Source organism: Erpetoichthys calabaricus, chromosome 5, assembly GCF_900747795.2.
Source record: "Erpetoichthys calabaricus chromosome 5, fErpCal1.3, whole genome shotgun sequence".
NCBI classification, from domain to species: Eukaryota; Metazoa; Chordata; class Cladistia; order Polypteriformes; family Polypteridae; genus Erpetoichthys; species Erpetoichthys calabaricus.
The window spans coordinates 35,506,021-35,525,327 of NC_041398.2; the positions used below are offsets into that span (position 1 = coordinate 35,506,021).

The following is a 19,307-nucleotide window of genomic DNA, read 5'->3' on the forward strand; positions in this document are numbered from 1 at the left end:
TAAGGGGCCCAGAACGACTAGGCTGAGGTGGGCAGTTTTGCCAGGATATCAGGATACATTGTACTCTTTACAAAGGATGCCCAGGGATCTTTAATGACCACAGAGAGTCAGGACCTCAATTTTATTACAGCAGAGTACTGCTGTCTCATGAATTCAGCATCCTGGGTTGAAATCCCGCACCAAGCCATTGTCAGGGTGGAGTTTACACTTTCTCCCAGTACTTCTGTGTCTTTCTTCTATAAATCTGTGTGACGTTATTTTCCAGGTACTCCATTTTTTCCTTCCATATCCTCAATGGCATGCCATTCTAAATTGACTTGGCATGAGTGGAGCTGTGATAAACTGGAACACTTTATTGGACTGACACCTGCTTTTTGTACAGTGCTACCAGTTTTATACTCGCATGCTAGCAAGAAAGAATTCTGGAGTAAGGTATAATCAAGATGAAAAATGAAAGTGAAAATCAGCCCCACTATTACAGAAAGCAAAATGAGAAGCTGATTCAATGTCAGAAAGTTCAGGCATGAATCAAAAAAAGTCTTCAGAATAAGACATTTCTGACCACAGGTTATGAATCCACAAACTCGGGGAGGGAAGCGATCCCAAGGATAACTTTTAAAACCCGTCAAAAATCACAACCTCTGAGGGCTCACCTCTCAAACTATGAGAGTCAAAATAGTGGCGACTGAGTGTAATTCAAAATGGCAGAGAAAACAACACAAATACAAACAACATCAAGTTGTAAATCCATCCATCCATCCATCCATCCATTTTCCAACCCGCTGAATCCGAACACAGGGTCACGGGGGTCTGCTGGAGCCAATCCCAGCCAACACAGAGCACAAGGCAGGAACCAATCCCAGGCAGGGTGCCAACCCACCGCAGCAAGTTGTAAATCATAAAATTAAAGTTGGAATCAAATTTGATTTGAAGGCCCACGAAACCCAATTTTGAGACTTCGATCTTGATAAAAAAAGATCGAAAAAATGCAAAAAAATTAAATAAGTGATTCAGTCATAACAGCTGGGTAAGGTTTCAGCCCCCTGTGATTCTGAACTAGATTAAGTGGGTTTCAGAATATTATGTTAAATTAAAGCGTCACCGATCATTCCAGTGCCTTAGATATGTAACAAATGTATCGGAATATAAACAGTTCAGTAAATACACATTGAAATAAAGATGATATTCTATATTGCCATAACAATATGAGTTGAATGGAATCTGATTTAGAGACGATTATACAAATAAAATGGCAGAACAAATACACGACATATGTACAACAGCACCTAAACAAAAGCAATTTAACAAAGGAGCACTCGGACTTATTTATTGGAGTACTGTAGAAGGCTGTAATGAATATTATGAATGGCACATCTTATAGATCAATGCTGTATGAAATCTGACAGTCCTGGTCTTGACAGACCAGCCAGAAATGAGGCCTGTTTTTAGGTTATCGTGCCTATGCTTTGGAAAACTAGGCTGTGTTGCACTTTCCACATGGAAATAATCACCAAGCACAGACACAAGGGATCTGCACAATTTAGCAGGTGTCTGCAGACATTACTCTCGTCCATGATGTGTACCTGTCATAGGGGACTCTCCAATATAAAACAATAATCTGTCAGCCATTGAATTCCTAGCAAGCTATGTTCTCCATGTTTTTTTAGCAGCTTCCTCCCATAGACCCAAAATTGGAAAGGTTTAAAAATTTGTACCAGAGTCCACAGTAGTGGCCTAACATGATACTATGAGGCAGGTTGGACAGTCAAAAAGTTGAGAGAAGGACCTGGGGGTGTATAAATGCTAAATCAATGTTTAGAGACAGGTTAGGGTCAAGTACCAGCAATTCGAAACAATAGTACACCTAAACTAAAAAGTAAAAAATAACACATTAGAATTTGTTACTAAATAATCAAACTATCAAACGATAACTCCAAAAACTGTTCACATAGCTACTGCATATACAGAGGTTTGGACAATGGCAGATGCAAGATGCTGACCTTTATATAGTTTCAATAGGAGCATCATGGGTTGCAACTGTTCTGTCTGTTAAAGGATGGAGGGATTTTGTAAAAATTAGGACTGGAAGAAGAAATATAGTCAATATATACAGGCTAGGATCATTGCCAGAAAGTCAAAAATCAAAACATGAGGTCAGATGCGGTTGGGGAGCATACAATGGTACAGTACGTTGTCTCACCCACCACATGACGAAAACACCTTGGGATCCTGGTTGGCAACCCCCCATGCAGTCCAGTCCCACTCTCTGGAAATGACCATCTGTCTGCTGTGGCCAGGTGTTACGTGGGCGTCCTCTTGGCTCTGGTCCAGCTGCTCGGATCCTCAGCAATGAGAATCCTGTGAGCTGGATCACCCTCGGGGAACCGTGCTACATGGCTGTAGTGGCGTAACTGATGCTCCACCAAAATTCAAGTAATGCAACTGCCCATTCGACACAAAGACAAACCAGCAGTATCCATGGATTCTCCAAAGAGACACAGTCCTGAAGGAGTCCAGTCTTCATATCAGGTCACTGGGTGGAGTCCATAACAGGAAGCACCAGGACTCTATAAGACTTTATAAGACTTGGACCTTCGCCCTTTTGCATAGATATTGGGAGCGCCATACACCACTTTTCCAGTGACCTCACAACCCAATTTATCTTCTGACTTCATAGGAAGAGTCACTAGAGACATAAATGTCACTGCCGAGTTAAGTAAACCTCTCAGTGAGGTAGACACTCTCTCTGCAGACAGACACTGCTGATGGCTGTGCCTAAGAAGTCATTAAAGGCCGGGACGTGAGACAAGAAATAATTGATAAAAAAACACAGGGCTTAAAGATCAAGAAGTAGTGCAGTTTTAGATAGGAAATGATTGTGAATAGGGAACCTTTAATGGGTCGTGTTGATGCTGCAAAAGTAGCGACCATTGAGACTCCCTCTTGCATCTTGGCAACTGGACTTGTGAAACAGTGGCATCCACATTCAAACAAAATTACATTGGAAATGGTGAAAAATAATTCCACTAACTGTAACAAATTGTTAAATACATAAACTAATGTCAAATATGAACTCTCCATACTTTAACACCTTAAAGAACATTAAATGCCTGTGAAAATCATGCATAAGGCTTAGTAAGCAAAATGAATAAGGAGTCAACTCACAACAGCAACCTCCTGTTGGCACAGCAGGTAAAAGCAACACCGCTCAAAATGGTGGAGCCCATAAGAAAATCAAAACGGCAGTGGGCCAAGATGCAAAATATATTAAACAACTGAAAATGACCCCTGATAAGAAAACAAATAGCAAAAAATGAATTCCACATGTTCCAAAAAATCATGAAAATACATGGAATAACCATAAAGAAAAATGAAAAAAAAGTTCAAAGTAATGACTGGCATTCAGTTCTGGGCAGCAGGCTTAGTAGGGCATCCCATAGCCCTGACAAGGAGGTTTAGAAAATGGACATTAATTGTTTGTGCACTGATGTACCAAAAAATAATTTTTTTAAACCATCCAGTCAACATTTAGTGCTGCCTGTAATTTAAACGGCACGTGACTTCCAATATCAGTTTTTTGCTTAATGTCAATTTTAAAAGAAATTATTTAGAAATAAGACAGAAACTGTTAACAGGAAAGGGAATTTAGAAACAACTTCTCTCGCTCTTCTTTTTCATTTCCTCTTTTGTATCGGTATCTGTCATGGGACTTTGGTAATCCTTTATGATAACATTCATTGATAAACATTATTTGGTGTTTTTAACAATGAGTTGAAAGATTATTAGTTAATGAGCATGCATTTAAATAGTTATAATTGACGTTAATTGATAACTAATACAGGAACTTAATAAAACTTTATGACAAATTATCATTAATAAGTCATTAATGCATATTAGATGATTATTCCATTAGTCTTTACAAATCATTTCAATTGTTAGTTAAACACAGTGCCTTATCTAAACTTGAAGCTACTAATCCCTTCTAAATGTCTGTAAAGTTTTATCAATGAAAGTAATAAAAGTTAGCCTGAAAGTTTCAGTAACCCTTTATAATAAGATGGAGGACAGCTGATGGTTTCATTCTTATTGGTCGCTTGTGCTGTCACCCCGAGCAAAACATAACCAGCCATTACTCACATAGAGGTCTGTATGTTTAAGGAGAACTACGCACTTGTGATTGTCACGTTCTTATGATTAAATGTGTCTACTAAATAAACAACAAGGTAAACACAAGGTTCAAAAAGGTAAACAGCTGACAGACAGGTGACAAGTAGCCTTTAATGATTTAAACATCAAACTTACATTAGCACTTGCCATAATATACTTGAATCAGAAATCCCACAAAAATAATTGGCATATGTAAATGCACTTTATTTGTTAAAGATTATACACAATATGAATATGGGAGTATATTTTTGCTCAGATATCAACAGGTATTTGAAATGAGCAAGCCCTGTTTATTCCAATGCATTGTATAAATAGAATGGCATTCAGTGCAGTCAACGGTTATTGTCTTGTGCACACAGTTCAATGAAATTCGTACTTACATGTCTCCCACAGTCCAGCAACAGCAATACAATAACACAATACCAACAACAGGCAGAAAATAAGTTACTGTATTCTGTCATCATACACTACAGTGAAGACAAAAAAAACTGCAAAATACTCCATGAAAAGGTGATTGAAAAGTATAAGTCAGGGGATGAAAGCAAGAAAATATTCAAGTCACTGAATATCCCTTGGACTCCAGTTAAATCAGTCATGGAAAGGGTAGAGTACAGCTGCACATCTGCCTAGAGGAGGTGTCCACAACAAAGAGCGATGATCTTGTAAGATGAAGACAAATGAGGGAGGCCACCAAGCAACGTATGAGAACTCTAAAGGAGTTTAAAGATGTTGAGGAGGGACTATGTACACAATGACTGTGTCCCCGGTGCTTCAATAGTCATAACTTTAGGGGACAAAGAACACAAGCCATCTTGGCTACAATTTACAAGAAGTCACAATGGAGGCTCTGAGGTCAGCTGAAGAAGGTTGTATGGTCTGATGAGACCAAATTGAAGCCGTTAGGCCATCCTTTGCACACTGTACATTATTGAAAACACACCATCTCCACTGTGAAGCAGGTTGGTGGCAGGATCAAGCTGCAGGGGATGCTTCTCTGCATCAAGTCCTGGAGAGCTTGTGAGCATAGGTGACAAAAATAAATGCATGGAACACAGAGAAATCCTGCACCTTTGGAGAACATTTGATGTGCAGCAAGACAACAATCTCGAGCATAAAGCCAAAACTACACAGGAATGTCGTAGAATCAATAAAGCCAATGTCCAAGTGAGACATTGTGGTTGCACTTGAAAAAAGACTGATCCCTCGTGATCCTCATGCAACCTGACAGAGTTTGAGCAGATTTGCAAAGAAGAATGAGGAAACACTGCAGCAGTGTCTAGATAGGCCTGATAGAGACCTGTGCATACAGACTCAGGACTGTCATGGCTGCTATAGACACATCTACTAAGCACTAACTTGAAGAGGGTGAGTACTTATACACACAATTATAGTCTGTCTTATATTTGTAATTACTTTAGATCAATTTGCTGAGATCTGTTTTCACTTTCACTTTAAAGAGTCTTTTTCTGTTGATCAGGGTGAAAAAAGTCAAATGAATCCCACCATGAGTCAATGTTGTATAACAATAAAATGTGGCAACTTCCAAGGGGGTGAATACTTTTTTATTGGCACTGTTGATATATATACACTCCTTGGCCACTTTATTAGGTGCACCTGTTCAACTGTTTCTTAATTCAAATATTTAATCAGCCAATCACATGGCAGTAACTCGATGAATTTCGGTATGTAAACACTGTCAAGACGAAAATCAGAATGGGGAAGAAAGGTGATTTAAGTGACTTTGAACGTGATATGGTTGTTGGTGCCAGATGGGCTGGTCTGAGTATTTCAGAAACTTCTGATCTACTGGGATTTTCACCCACAACCATCTGTATGGTTTACAGAGAATGGTCTAAAAAAGGGAAAATGTCCAGTGAGTGGCAGATTTCTGGGTAAAAATGCCTTGCTAATGCCAGAGGTCAGAGGAGAATGGCCTGACTGGTTCAAGCTGGTAGAAAGGCAACAGTAACTCAAATAACCACTTGTTACATCTGAGGTGCACAGAAGAGCATCTCGGAGTGCACACCATGTCGAACCTTGAAGCAGATGGGCTACCGCAGCAGGATACCACACTGGGTGCCACTCATGTCAGCTAAGAACATGCAACTGAGGGAACAATTCACAGGCTCACCAAAATTGGACAAATTGCCAAATTGGAAAAAAAAAGGTTGCCTGGTCTGATGAATCTCGATTTCTGCTGCGACATTTGGATGATGTGGTCAAAATTTGATATCATTAATATGAAAGCATGGATCCATCCTGCCTTGTATCAACGGTTCAGGCTGGTGGTGGTGTAAAGGTATATTTATATTTATATATGTGTGTGTAAGATGTCATTTTGCCTTTATTAGTATGAGTAACTGTTGAGGTAATGTGTTTGGTTTGAAAAGCAAAAAAATGTTACCAAGGTGCAGTTGATTCAGCTGTTCCTCTGCATGATCTCTCTCTAGAGCCAGAAGTTCACACTGCAAAAGAAGGAAGCAAATGATAATTCATTAACTTTTAATAGACATGCATAACCTGATCATTTGGTTTCTATTATCTTATACATACATTAACCCCTAACATCCTATGTTATAATTTAAATAAATCATTCCCAGTTATCCCAACATTTCAATTTTGTCTACCCATTACTTGTTATGAACTTTAGTTAGTTTAACCAAATTAGAATTATTGTTTTAATTCTTCATGCTCCAACAACTTCAGTTAGATATTTCCCAAAAATAAAATTACAGTATGCTGATTATCATATTCATGTTCAAGCTCAGGTTCAGATTTATTGTCACTTGATCCACCCCAGCTGTTAATAAACCTTTTATCCTACTTACTGTATCTATGAATTGAGATGTGTTGAGTGGTTGAGAGCCTTTGGCATTAATGTAATGAATTATTATTATTATTAACAGTGTGTAGCGTGCGGCCGGGGCTCTTGCCCGGCTGGGATGCCTCCACGCTGGGAGGACCGGGGCAACAAGTGTGGCTAGAGTATCACCTCCCCCGGGATGCTAGATGGCAACCCCCCTGGGTTGCAGCAGTGCCTCAGACTCCCGCAGGGCTTCATGGGAGTTGGAGTGTGGTGCAGCCCTGTTAGGATCGGCTGGCACCACCAGGGGGTGCTGCAGCAGGAACTGCTGAGCCCTTGTGGGCAGTTCTTCCACCACACTCAGAAGTGCTGCTGGAAACGAGTAATCAAGCACCTGGAGCACTTCTGGGCGCTTAAAAAAGGAACCAGCAGCCACTACTCAGGAGCCAGAGTCAGGAGGAGGAGTGACAAAGCTTGACACGAGGAGTGAAGGAGGAGAAAGATAAAGAGAAGGAAGAGACTTATGGTATTGTGCTGTGCTTGTGCTGGGACTGTGTTATACTTGTGGGGAATGGGGAAGGCGTTTCCCACAAGGGGAAAAGAGAAAAATAAACCAAGTGTGCATTGAACCTGTGTCCCACGTGTGTCTGTGTCAGGTTCAGCTGACGGTGGCAGCCTGGTGGGCCCCAGGTGTCACCATATGATTACACCCAGTTATAGACAAGTGTGTTAGGATGTCTCAGAAGATGTTTGATGGTCAGTTTTTCCACTTTGCAGAAGTTTAAAATTTTTGGATTCTCCTACAAGTTTATGTTTTTCCAGAACTGAAGTAACTCTTTTATATATTAGTTTTCATCTTTTTGGTAAGCTTTGCTTTTATATAAAACAAAAAAAAAAAATCTTAGTTGCTAGAATGGACCCCACTGTGGCACATAAACACTTCTTACCTCCTTTTCCTCTTCACTTTCTGAAGAGTCTTCAAACTGGAAAGCTACTGTATGAAGTAAGCAAAAATATAAAGAGAAAGTTCAATTAAACAGACGATGCTGAGAGCAAATGGTCGTTGAATATTGTAAGCACACTGTACAGTATAACATGCTGTTCAGTTTACTGTTCGATTCAGAGCATTTGACACTCTGTATTTTTCATGTGTAGTGCATAAACTTGTGCACATTATTTCAGCTCATTATTATTTATTGTTTCTAGCTCACAGATAAATAACATAAATAGCTTAGAGGAATTAGCATGTTGAATATCCAGCTAATCCTGTCTGTGGAAATTCCAAGGCGATCAATGTTCTGCCCAAGATAATTAAAAGCAACTCCAAAGGATTCAGAGCATGGATTTCTTTCAATACTAAAAGTCCAATACTACCAATAAGTAGTTAGAAAGAAAGTTTAAAAGCTCTTAAACATTAACAAAAAAACTGATGCTTAACTAGAGTGAATTTGCAGAGCATTTTGTGCAAGATGACTGCACCATCTTAGTCCTCTCTGCAGAAGAGCATCAGACCCCTCTGAACATCTTTGCCAAAGCCTACTAGAAGGCTGTCCCTCAACACTGAGAAAATCAAGTTCCTCATTCCAGATATCCCTGGCTCCATAGCTGAGCCCCTGGCAATCGCCATTGCATAAGAAACACTGGAAATTGTTGACCACTTCCCATGCCTTGGCAGCCATGTGTCCCAAAAGGCCACCATCGAGGAGGAAGTTCAGCATTCTTTTAACTGTGCTACCGTCTGCCTTAACAAACTGACATTGAGTTTTTGAGGACTGTGACCTTAAGAAGAATATCAAGATCATTGCCTACAAGGTCGACAATCCCAAGATTTGTGGTTCAAGGATTGAGCACCTCAGTTATCTACAAATCTTGATGGGTGACATGCTGGTGACCACTGATGGTTCTACGATAGTGTGAGGCTCACTAGTGGGTCTAACAACTAATGGTGTTCATTGTACTTTAACGTACTGCAAAATAATAATAAACTGAGCTGAGCTCAAAATATATTTCCCAGTCATGGAAACCAAGTAAATAAATAAATAAAAGCCATTGCTTGCTTAATGAGTGTTGAGTGTTCCTAAGTACTCAGCAGCAGTTTCTTCCTGAGTTTCTTTCTGATAGATATATTGTGTTGCTTAATACACCCAAGTAAATCATGCGCAAAAATCACGTCTGTCTGTTAAACACAGCAAGCTTTTTCTAAATTGTTGCCTCCTAAATTTTGAGCTCTGTGTTAATGTTTTCCACTCTTAGCAGACATTTGTCTGTTATTTTACCCACAAAATTCTCAATTTTTTCTTTGTTTTCAACTTTTCATTAGATTCTGCTTTTTTATTCTTTCTTTTAGACATTAAGGCTTTTATTTATTTTGATTTCACTTTGGTTCTTCAAGCACAATAAAACCCAAATTCCCTTGTAGCTATACATCAACCCACGTCAGTCTCCCAAATTAATGAGGTGACACACCTTTCTTTCTTTCTTTCTTTCTTTCTTTCTTTCTTTCTTTCATGATAAATTCCATAAAATTTAATTTTTCTCCAGAATGTGACATTTAAAGTTCATTGTACTCTCCAGAATGACTCAAGGGCAAAAGACCACAGGAGCATTTTTGAGTTCCTGCCTAAGCTGCTTGTGTTTTCAGACAATAATAGACCCTGGGAAACACTGTTTTTCATGCCAAAATAATTCATCTGGGCAGTATATCAAAAGTGACTCTTCATCAAAAGATTAAAAAACAAGTGTAAGGACATGTTGGAATGATTTTCAGACCAGGTTTGCTGAGAAAACTGTGAGTAACATTTCTACAAATGACCCACCACCTCTCAGTGTTATATCGCGCAATTGTAGAATGTTTTGAAATTCATTGTTAAATGCTTTTTAGTACTTTTATATTAAATTATGTTTTACCAAGCTGGAACCCAACAATACTCTCATTTGCATCACAGATAAAGAAATTATTACCCTTCTGAGAAATTCTGTATTTAAGTAATGTATATCCTGAGCTTTATTATCCCATTAACCAGATGAGTCAAGTTTTAAAGAAGTTGAGTTTGAGTAATAGTTTTGATAACCTTGCCTCTGATTACTTCACTTTTCTACATTGCATATCTTATCACTTTTTTGAATTAGCTAACTCTGATAAAGTAAAAAAAAATAATTCTCTCAGATATGATGATCTGGGGAAGGTACAAGTTCAAGTTGAAAGGCCTGTCTATCATTTTAACAAAGCGTAGATAAGGGTGAATTAGAGTGATGCATTTTTTGGTCAAATCAAAATGAATTGTAATGTGTTGCAAAAGTGAACCACAATAGTTATAGATCCCAAAACATTTTAATATTGTTATGTCATGACCCAAATATCACGATAATATCATATTTTGAGGTACCTGACAATTGCAGGTTTTAGTGCTTTGAAAGTCGCTCTCTATGAGCCGGCTCCTGCCATGCACCCTTTTACTGAAATATTTCACACTTTATTGGCTATTGAAAAATTTTAAAGCAAAATTGGTTCTCAGTTTAATTTTTTACTATCTGTGGACAATGTTATCTAATCAAAAAAGCAAAGCAATTTTATTTATATATAACATCTCATACTATTAGGTAATTCAAAGTGCTTTACATGATAAAGATAAAATACAGTAAAGAGATAAAATATAACCAAATGAAGGTTAGAGAGACAGTAAAATGACAGAAGAGAATAAAATGGTGACACATCAGCATTTCAGTTAAGTAACAGTGCAGCACAGTACATAATCAGGAAAATGCACCAAAAAATAAGTTTTTTTTTTTATTTGAAATCTGATATACTGAATTGGCGCCATTACCTGCTGGGCACCATTTATGAAAATGAAAATGCATATATTCCACACACCAAGGTCTGCGTGGTCCTTAAAGTCCACAGTATGTGCACAAAGGGGCACCATCTCTGCTATTGAAAGAGCGTGCTCTGGATACTGAGAAGGACTAATACAGGTCATCAAAGTCTATTAAGACTTGGACCTGCTATGGACCACAAGGCTTGACATCTGTCTGCCGCACCTAGGGCTCACACTGGGCTTTGACTGGCACTGTCATGAAGAGAGGTTCTACGAGGACATCGGTCAGTTGGGTGACGTGAGTCCATGTTAGCAGACATCTGGTGGTCATTCCACTGTAAAACACCTTCAGAAGATTGTAAGAGTGACAAAGACTGACTGACTACTTTTTGGAAGAAATAATTATATATAAATGGTTAGTTATATGTCTAATTTATATATTTTTTCAATTCTATATAATTCTCTCTATTATAAAAGGAAATCCGGAGATGAAACATTTTCAAACAGATGATTTCAAGTCCTGTGAGACGAGACTTTGGCCATGAGGTTCTTTCAAATCCCACCCTGCTCTCAACCATATTCAACCACACACACAGCCCTCTCACCTCTCATTCATGTGAATGCTTTTGTCAGACACAGTTCCTGCTCTCTTAGCTCTTATAAATTTTTACGTTTTTCCTCACTTTAAGTTCCCAATAAAAGAAGACTTATTATGTCCAAATCTTATTGGAAGAATTTCATCCCAAAGGATTATCAACAGAAGAAATGAGTACACAGGCAATCCTAGCATCGAGAAGCGATGAAGTCAAACGAATTTACGCAAAAATTGTTGAATGGTTACACAGCAAATTGGTTAAATGAGTATCAATAGACTATGCTGAAACAGTTGGTGGTGATGGTGCAGAAGACGAAAACATCAACTTACAATATCCTAAAGAATATCTACAACCATTAACACTGTCTGGTCTTCCACCGGCCAAATTACTGTTGAAAGAAGGATGTATCCAAGAAAGGTAATGTAGTAGATCTTCCACAGATAACATTAGACACCAAAGGAGATCTTGATATGCCATTCATATTAAAACGTTTACAGTTTCCCGTTAAAATAGCTTTGGCAAAGACAATTAACAAATCTCAGCGCCAAATATTCGAAAAAGTCGGTTTATTTATTAGAGAGAAAGAAACGAAATTCACTCATGGGAAGTTATACGTTGCGTTGTCACAATGTAAGTCCAAACACGGAATCCAAATTCAATGCAATATTGATGAAAAGTTAATTGAAAAAATTGTTTTTAGTGAAGTTTTACAATAAATGTGTAAGTTTAAAAAGTATTTTTGTGTTAATTTCAAATTCATAAAAAACGAAATCGTATAACGCAACGAATACCTCTAATGCAACATGAAACATAATTTACTTTCAAATTATTACGTTTTACTATTTTTTACTATGGTTAATTACTCGCTGTAATGTAAATAGTTCTGTTATGCATATGTAACAATTCCCATGCAAATAACAATCTGTTTAAATCCTACAACCATATCCCCATACGCGACCGGCAGATCCGCAAAGAAGCTAGTGCGTAGCGCTGGCCTGGGGGTTGGCGAGCAAAGCGAGCAGGGGGGCAAAGCCCCCTAGTAATTTACAAATATATGTTTGTTTCTCTAAAACAGTGTTTTTTTTTTTCATTTTTAAACCTTCATCTCTCAAAAACTGGCTGTGATAAAGCAATTATGGTACTTGATTTGGATTCAGCATCCTCAAATCTATAAAGACCACCTAAAATTTTTGACGGAAGCGAAATTGTTTTGTAGATCAGCGCAGCAACAGTGGTATTGAAGGGCAGCCATGGAAGGAGATGGCCTTAGGAAGCCTCATGTGATGAAGTAAGGGAGAGGCACTGTGTTTCACATCGTATTAGGCTGACCAGCAAGAGTGATGATAAAATATCGGCTGAATAATGCCATTAACAAAATAATCACACAAAATGAAGAGTCAATCAACATATTATTTTATCATACTGTATAACCTAAACAAGATATCTGGACATTAAAAAATCAACACCAAAAGCAATCATGTAAAACATGATAAATTTATACATTTCCAATTTTCATTTATTGAGCAAAATGCTAAATTGTTTTGCTCATAAGTAGTTTGTTTAATTCATGATGATGAAGACAACTACTCCAAAATAGTAAGATATGCAAGTTCCTGCATGAATTCCACTGCTTTGTGAATTTGATTTTAGTGACTCTACTGTGATAAGTTGAGGAAGCCAGTGACTTCTCAATGTTTATCATTTTATGTCAAAGCATTTTTCAAGTCAAAATTATTTCTTCTCAATCGTGTTATATTCTAATTTGCAACATGTTCTAAAGTGTAGTGTTTTTAAATTTAAAATTTTTGAATTTTAAAAATTCCTTGTCTGTTCTTGCAGATTACAATTGGGAAAGGAAAAATGAGTTAAAGACTTTGCATTCTGGCAGTCACAGCACGTATGGTATAACCTCTCACTGTTTTAATATTTTATTTAGAAGTTGCATATGACTATAACTTATTTCAGAAGTGACTGGACTCAGTCAGTTCTGGTGCAATGCAGGAAGCAGAAGCCACAATAGTTTACAGAAAAATTGACAGAATTGAGGAAGTTGTGGGGTGGAGAAGGAAAAGCTTTGTGCTGTGACTTTCTGTGCTGCTGTGTCCCAAAATGACTTCCAGTTTGCTTAAAATTACTTTCACCTCTCACTGCACTTTTCTTCAGTTCTGTTTTCTTTAACTGAGCTGTCATAAAGATTTTAAAACAATACTCACTGAGCTTGGGGGCTATGCGGTGGTATTTAGTACTGCTGCCTCACAGATGCAGAGTCCAGGGTTCAAATCACTGCTGGGACAAGTCTACATGTGAGGGGTGTAAACTTAACCCGACTATCTCTTAACCTTTGGGTTATTTTAAAAGGTGTTCACATTGAAGTAACTCTGAGTTGAATTTAGTGATGCCAGATGGGCTCCAGATCCCTGTTATCCACAATTAGACAGATGAGTTCATATCACTGCTATGCTTCTTGCTTTTAAATCTCCCTGTCAGGTTGGCCAGAATTTTGTTTAGTTGCTGTTCTTTAAACTATTCACCAAAGCTTTGCTGCTTTTCGCGTAAAATCTCCCTATTATGGGAATAATAATGTTGAAGTTCAGTTGAGTTGAGCTGAAATGATGGAAACATCCTGCCCTATAAAAATATCACAGAACCTTACAGTGCAATGAAACATTGGGGTGTGATGACACTAGCATTTTGTACAACATCCTCTGACAACCAGAAGTGACTCACTCTGGGATTGTCCTGCAAATAAATGGCTATGCCTAAAATGACAAAGAGAGCTGGAGCAGATGGTTGCTGTATGTGTGTAAGGAGAGTAAGCAAGTGACATCTCCACAGTCCAGTTAGCTAGGGCCTAATGATTTCTGTAAGTGTTTATATTTGCTAAATACAATTTGTGCACACTTGCAATCACATTTATTTTAGGCTCCCCACAATTTTACATTCTTCATTTTCACCTGAGCCAGGGTGGGGGGGTCAACTTTCATATCAACGTATCGATGGCCTCTTCACACACAGTCTCTGACAGGCAGGCTTTGCTTTGTTGAGCCCAAGTCTAACTTAACCTGCACAGAAGTAACATGAAGAGACAGTGACATGACATGTAAGTTGGCAGAACATGAATGATTCATTATTATTACTAGCAGAATCAGATTAAGACCTTCAGAGACTCTAAGCACTCTGCAGCTTCTATTATTACTGCTTTATTATTATTTTTATTATTGTATTTATATGCATGTATTTTTTTTTCATTTAATGTGGGAGCCCCTTCTTGTTGAACCTGGCTCAGCTGCACCATTTGCAGTTTTGCACCATACGGTCCATGGTAAATCCGGTAGTGGAAAATTTCTGTGGTGCCCCCCCTTCCCTTGATTCCTTAAGCACATGCTTATTTTGCTTAATGGTTAATCCAGCCCTGATTCCTAGTGACTAGCGAAACAAAGAAATTCAGTTTGCATGTCATTTCATGAAACTAACACTAACATTCATTTTTCAGGTAATTTAACAATTGTGGAGGGGAATTTAAAGACTTTTTGGCATGGAGAACAAGTCATATTGCTCCCTAAAGCCTTATTCACACTTATATATTTACCTGTGTTTTTTTTCCACAGCTGCATTACACAGGCAGTTGGCTGCACACCAGTCAAACTGGTTCTTGTTCACATTAAGAAAGAAGAGCGCTTTCCATGTTTTAAAAATCGGACATGCTGCATATTTTCCATACGAAGGCACACTAAAACGTATCGTTATGCACGTTGCTGTGTTTTCACCACTGGAAAACTCAATACACAGAAAGCCACTTGAACCCCCCACCCCAGTTACCTTGCAACTTCCCTTTTCCTGATTCTTGATTTCTACAGAAGGGGGTTCACCTGATATAAGCACTCTGGAACTTTGAGTTTCCTTTCTGTCTTGGATGCATTGTTACAATTACGATTGTCATCATAAATAATATATGCAATAATAAAAACTATAATCCAAGATAGCAGTGCAGATCCATATTAAACATAATGCTAAAAACATCCAAGAGGTAAAAATAAATTGATGTATAATTAATAAGGGCAGAACTGAAATCTGCACTCATCAAGACCACCTATCATGACAATGCCATGTCCAGTGCTGAATACTTACAGCCTGCATTGTCCATGTAGCCCTGCATTGTCCATGTAGCAACAATAAAAATGACTTTTCTCACTTTGCTCTGACTTGTATTTCATGTTTGGACAGGAATCCCTCGGCCAACTCTTTCCACACCAGTGCCTTAAATTTAAGTTGCCCATCTGACCTCATACATCTCTTCCACACACATATATACATTACTAGCCATCCCCCGTGGCTTCACCCGCGTATTAGTGAAACAGGACAGTGAGGAGTGCCCCGCCCAACTCTCTACTCCTGACGTCACTCTTCCCCCTCCCCTCGGCCCGCTGCCTCTGTCTGGGATTAGCACGAATATATCGCTCCTGCAAGCAAACTATGATTCTTAGCGCAATGACAGAAGTCGCAAAATCAACCGGAATGTTCAAGCAAATTATAGAAAAAAAAAGATCTAAATCCATTAAGTATTTCTCTCGTTCGCTAACTAAGCAGAGTTAAGGTTACACCCCGAGACGCGGCCCCACACCCCTCCCCACAGCCCAATGAGTCTCTCTCGGATTTGCGCTAATAAATCGGTACCGCAAGTGAACTATGATACTTAGCACAATGAGAAAGTCGCAAAATCTACAGGAATGTTCAAGCAAATTATAGAAAAAAAAAGATGAAAAACAGACAGACATACAAATGGGTCTAAAAAACTATAAGAAATTTCGCGCTTGAACAACAAAATTTTTAAAACCGTTTCTTAGCGAGCACCTATGGGTCAAGGGTAACCTACATTCCAAATTTCAAGTCCGAAGTCTTCATGGTTCAGGAGATTTCATGATGAATAAGTCAGTGGTATTTGGCTTTTATATATATAGATTATTATTTGGTAGGACAACATTATCTGAGATTAAAAATGTATGTAAACACTTTAATGTAAAGGTATAATTCCTCCATCAGGAAGCCATTAACCCATCGGTATAAAATGAAGTGATGTGCACTACTGAATCATCACAAAAGACACAATATAAAGATGGCAGCCAATATCACTAATAGGCCACTCATTGTCCATGCTGCTCCCTTCAAAGGTTTGTACTGTGGATGAAATGTTTTGACTTCAGCACATTTGAATCAAATACACTCGTCAATGTGCTGCCATCCTAAGGTCCTCAGCAGCGAACAATAAAGAGAACAACAAATAAGATATTTTTTCAAGTGGACACTGTGGATACTGTGTCCTCAAATCGAGTAGTAGCTACCACGTTGTAATGCAAGACTGAACTGAATGAACTTGATTGGTAGGCAAGAATTTCTCTTAATGTTACAGCCATAGATACAATAATAATAATGTACAAAATAAGGTTCAATATATGACATCAGCACAAATCAAATGCAGCAGTAGTAAATGATAATCAATCACTCATCACACAACAAACAGATGTAAAATTTCCCTCATGCTCTATACACCATGGTATTTAAGAATGAATTTAATTTACTTTGGGTTGTGATGGCTGGAGATTGAGGGAGTAGAGCAGTGAACAGGATTTTATGATAGATAGATAGATAGATAGATAGATAGATAGATAGATAGATAGATAGATAGATAGATAGATAGATAGATAGATAGATAGATAGATAGATAGATAGATAGATAGATAGATAGATAGATAGATAGATAGATAGATACTTTATTAATCCCAAGGGAAAATTCACAAATTGAATTGATTGACTGCATTTTCTTGTCAGCTGTGATTTCATCGGACTTCAGTGTATTCTCAGCTAATTTTGGCTTGTCTGCTCTTGATAATAAAATATCTAACACCTGCTGATCAGCATATTAGCATAAAAAGTAAATTTACCTGAGGCCCACATGCTTTTATCTGGTCTTCTCTGGCAAGAAGAGGGTACATTTTTTGCTATCTTGGTGCTGGTCCGTCTTTCTTGAATGTCTTTCCAGCATCATCAGCTATTCTTTTGCTGAGTTTAGGAAGTGTGATGAGGAACAGAAAGTTAATCATAGGGGGTGTGTGAACATCATATAATAAAGAGGTGTGAGTCAAGGCAATGATCCAGGACAAGAGGAACAAAAAGAATTAATAGTAGAATCCCTGCAGCCTACAAAAAAAACTCATAATCCTGGCCCACCTTAAATACCTTCGCACCTCTCCATCAGACTCTTTTGCTGCACAAGCAGCAAGCAGCCTGCTATCCCAGTGTCTCTAGGTCTCTGTGAGAGCAGGATCCTAAATGAACTCCTTTGCCTTAATTAAGGCAAACATAAAAAAGGGTTGGGGTGGAAATGACATCATAGTTCATTTGCATTTCCTTCCCCTGATCTAAGAACAAAAGAGCAAATGTGAAATCTAGTGTGTTGCACCTTAATCTGCTCCCAGGCCTTGCATGTGTGACAGGATCTATATTGAAAAAATCAAATGATTTTTATCAGAAAATCCTTTGAGGCTTTTGAAATTGAAAAATGTTTGTTTATTTATAACTTATTACAGTTTTCTGCACCATCCACTTCTAATTTTAGATAAGAAAAAAAGTATGAAAGGGACTGTCTTCCTGTAGTTCAGTTTTTGATTTCCTGACAAACAGTCCCCAGTCAGCACCATGAATTCCTCCATGCTGTTCACCAACATCAGCTTTCCACATGGCTGTTGCCTCAGCCCAGTTCTGTAGTGCAGTCAGTTCACCTAAGACTGTGCAGCAAAGGGGGAGGGCAACAGCATCATAAAGTTTGTGGAAAACACTAACATGACTGGTCACATCAGCGATGATGGTGAGGCCACCTACAGAAAGGAGGTAAAAGACCTGCCCATGTGGTGCCATTCGGAACGTTAAATAAGACAAAGGAGGTCCTTGACTTTGAAAAGAACAAAGGCAGTCACGCTCCACTCCACATCAATGTCCAGAGCAGTTTGCAGCTTTAACTTCCTGAGTGTCCAGATCACCAACTGCCTTTCCTAGTTTTCCAACACCACCTGAATCCTTAAAAAGCTTCAACCAAGGCTTTTTTTCCTGAGGAGGTTTAAAAGCTTTCCTGGTGAACCTTTCTGCCATTGCTCCATTGAAAGTATTTTTACTAGATGCATCACAATGTGGATTAAGAACCCGACCGACCAGGATCACAAACTTCTGCCAAGGACATTGCCTACTGATTCAAAAACTATTGGGGCTGACCATCATCATCTTCATACGATCTACTTCAACAGGTGCCTGAGGACAGCAGAATCCATCAAACGGGAATTTCTAGGTGCCTTTCTAGCAATCCAACACACAGCTCTTTCAGAAAGTCAACTTGACCTCCACCGTTCCTGGTAACTGCAATTTCTTAATAACATTACAAACTGAGGAAACAGCTACCTGAAAACGCGTTGCTATCCTCTTATAGCCTTCTCCTATTTTCTGAGCATCAATTCTTTTTTTCAGCTGCTTAGAGGAGCCCATGGATGCTGATTTTTGGACAAGGTTTGAGGAGTCAGAGTATTTATACAGCTTTGACATTTGTATCTCCTGGGATTTCCTAACGATGACTGTGAAGAAGCCATAGCTCCAACGATCTAATCAAGGTCTCAGATGTCGGTAAAAGTTCTCAGATATCTTGGAGTGCCAAAACATTTGCATTGCATTCCTTCCCTTTTTTCATTTTACAATTGCAAAAGCAAAAACAATACATTGATCTTGCATAACATGCTGAAAATAAATGTGTCATCTTTAACTTTATGCCTTTTGGTGATCAGTTCATCTTCTCCTTACTTAACTATTCACAGTAACAGACATTTTAAGCAAGGATGACCAAAGTTTTGCATGCCACTGTAGTAGATAGATAGATAGATAGATAGA

The 19,307-nt window shown here is 38.4% G+C and overlaps 1 protein-coding gene across 1 annotated transcript in view; it reads right to left on the reverse strand.

Moving 5' to 3' along the window:
- The window catches only part of shtn2 (shootin 2), a 109,350-nt gene extending 91,930 nt beyond the window's left edge, over positions 1 to 17,420 (reverse strand). Inside the window, exons 1-3 of the mRNA XM_028801444.2 lie at positions 17,321 to 17,420; positions 7,918 to 7,964; positions 6,572 to 6,632 (exon numbers count right to left, since the gene is read on the reverse strand). Of these exons, the coding sequence (XP_028657277.2) occupies positions 6,572 to 6,632; positions 7,918 to 7,964; positions 17,321 to 17,333 (121 nt within the window). The 5' untranslated portion in view covers positions 17,334 to 17,420. The remainder of the gene's footprint in view (positions 1 to 6,571; positions 6,633 to 7,917; positions 7,965 to 17,320) is intronic.
- Positions 17,421 to 19,307: the final 1,887 nt, after the last annotated feature.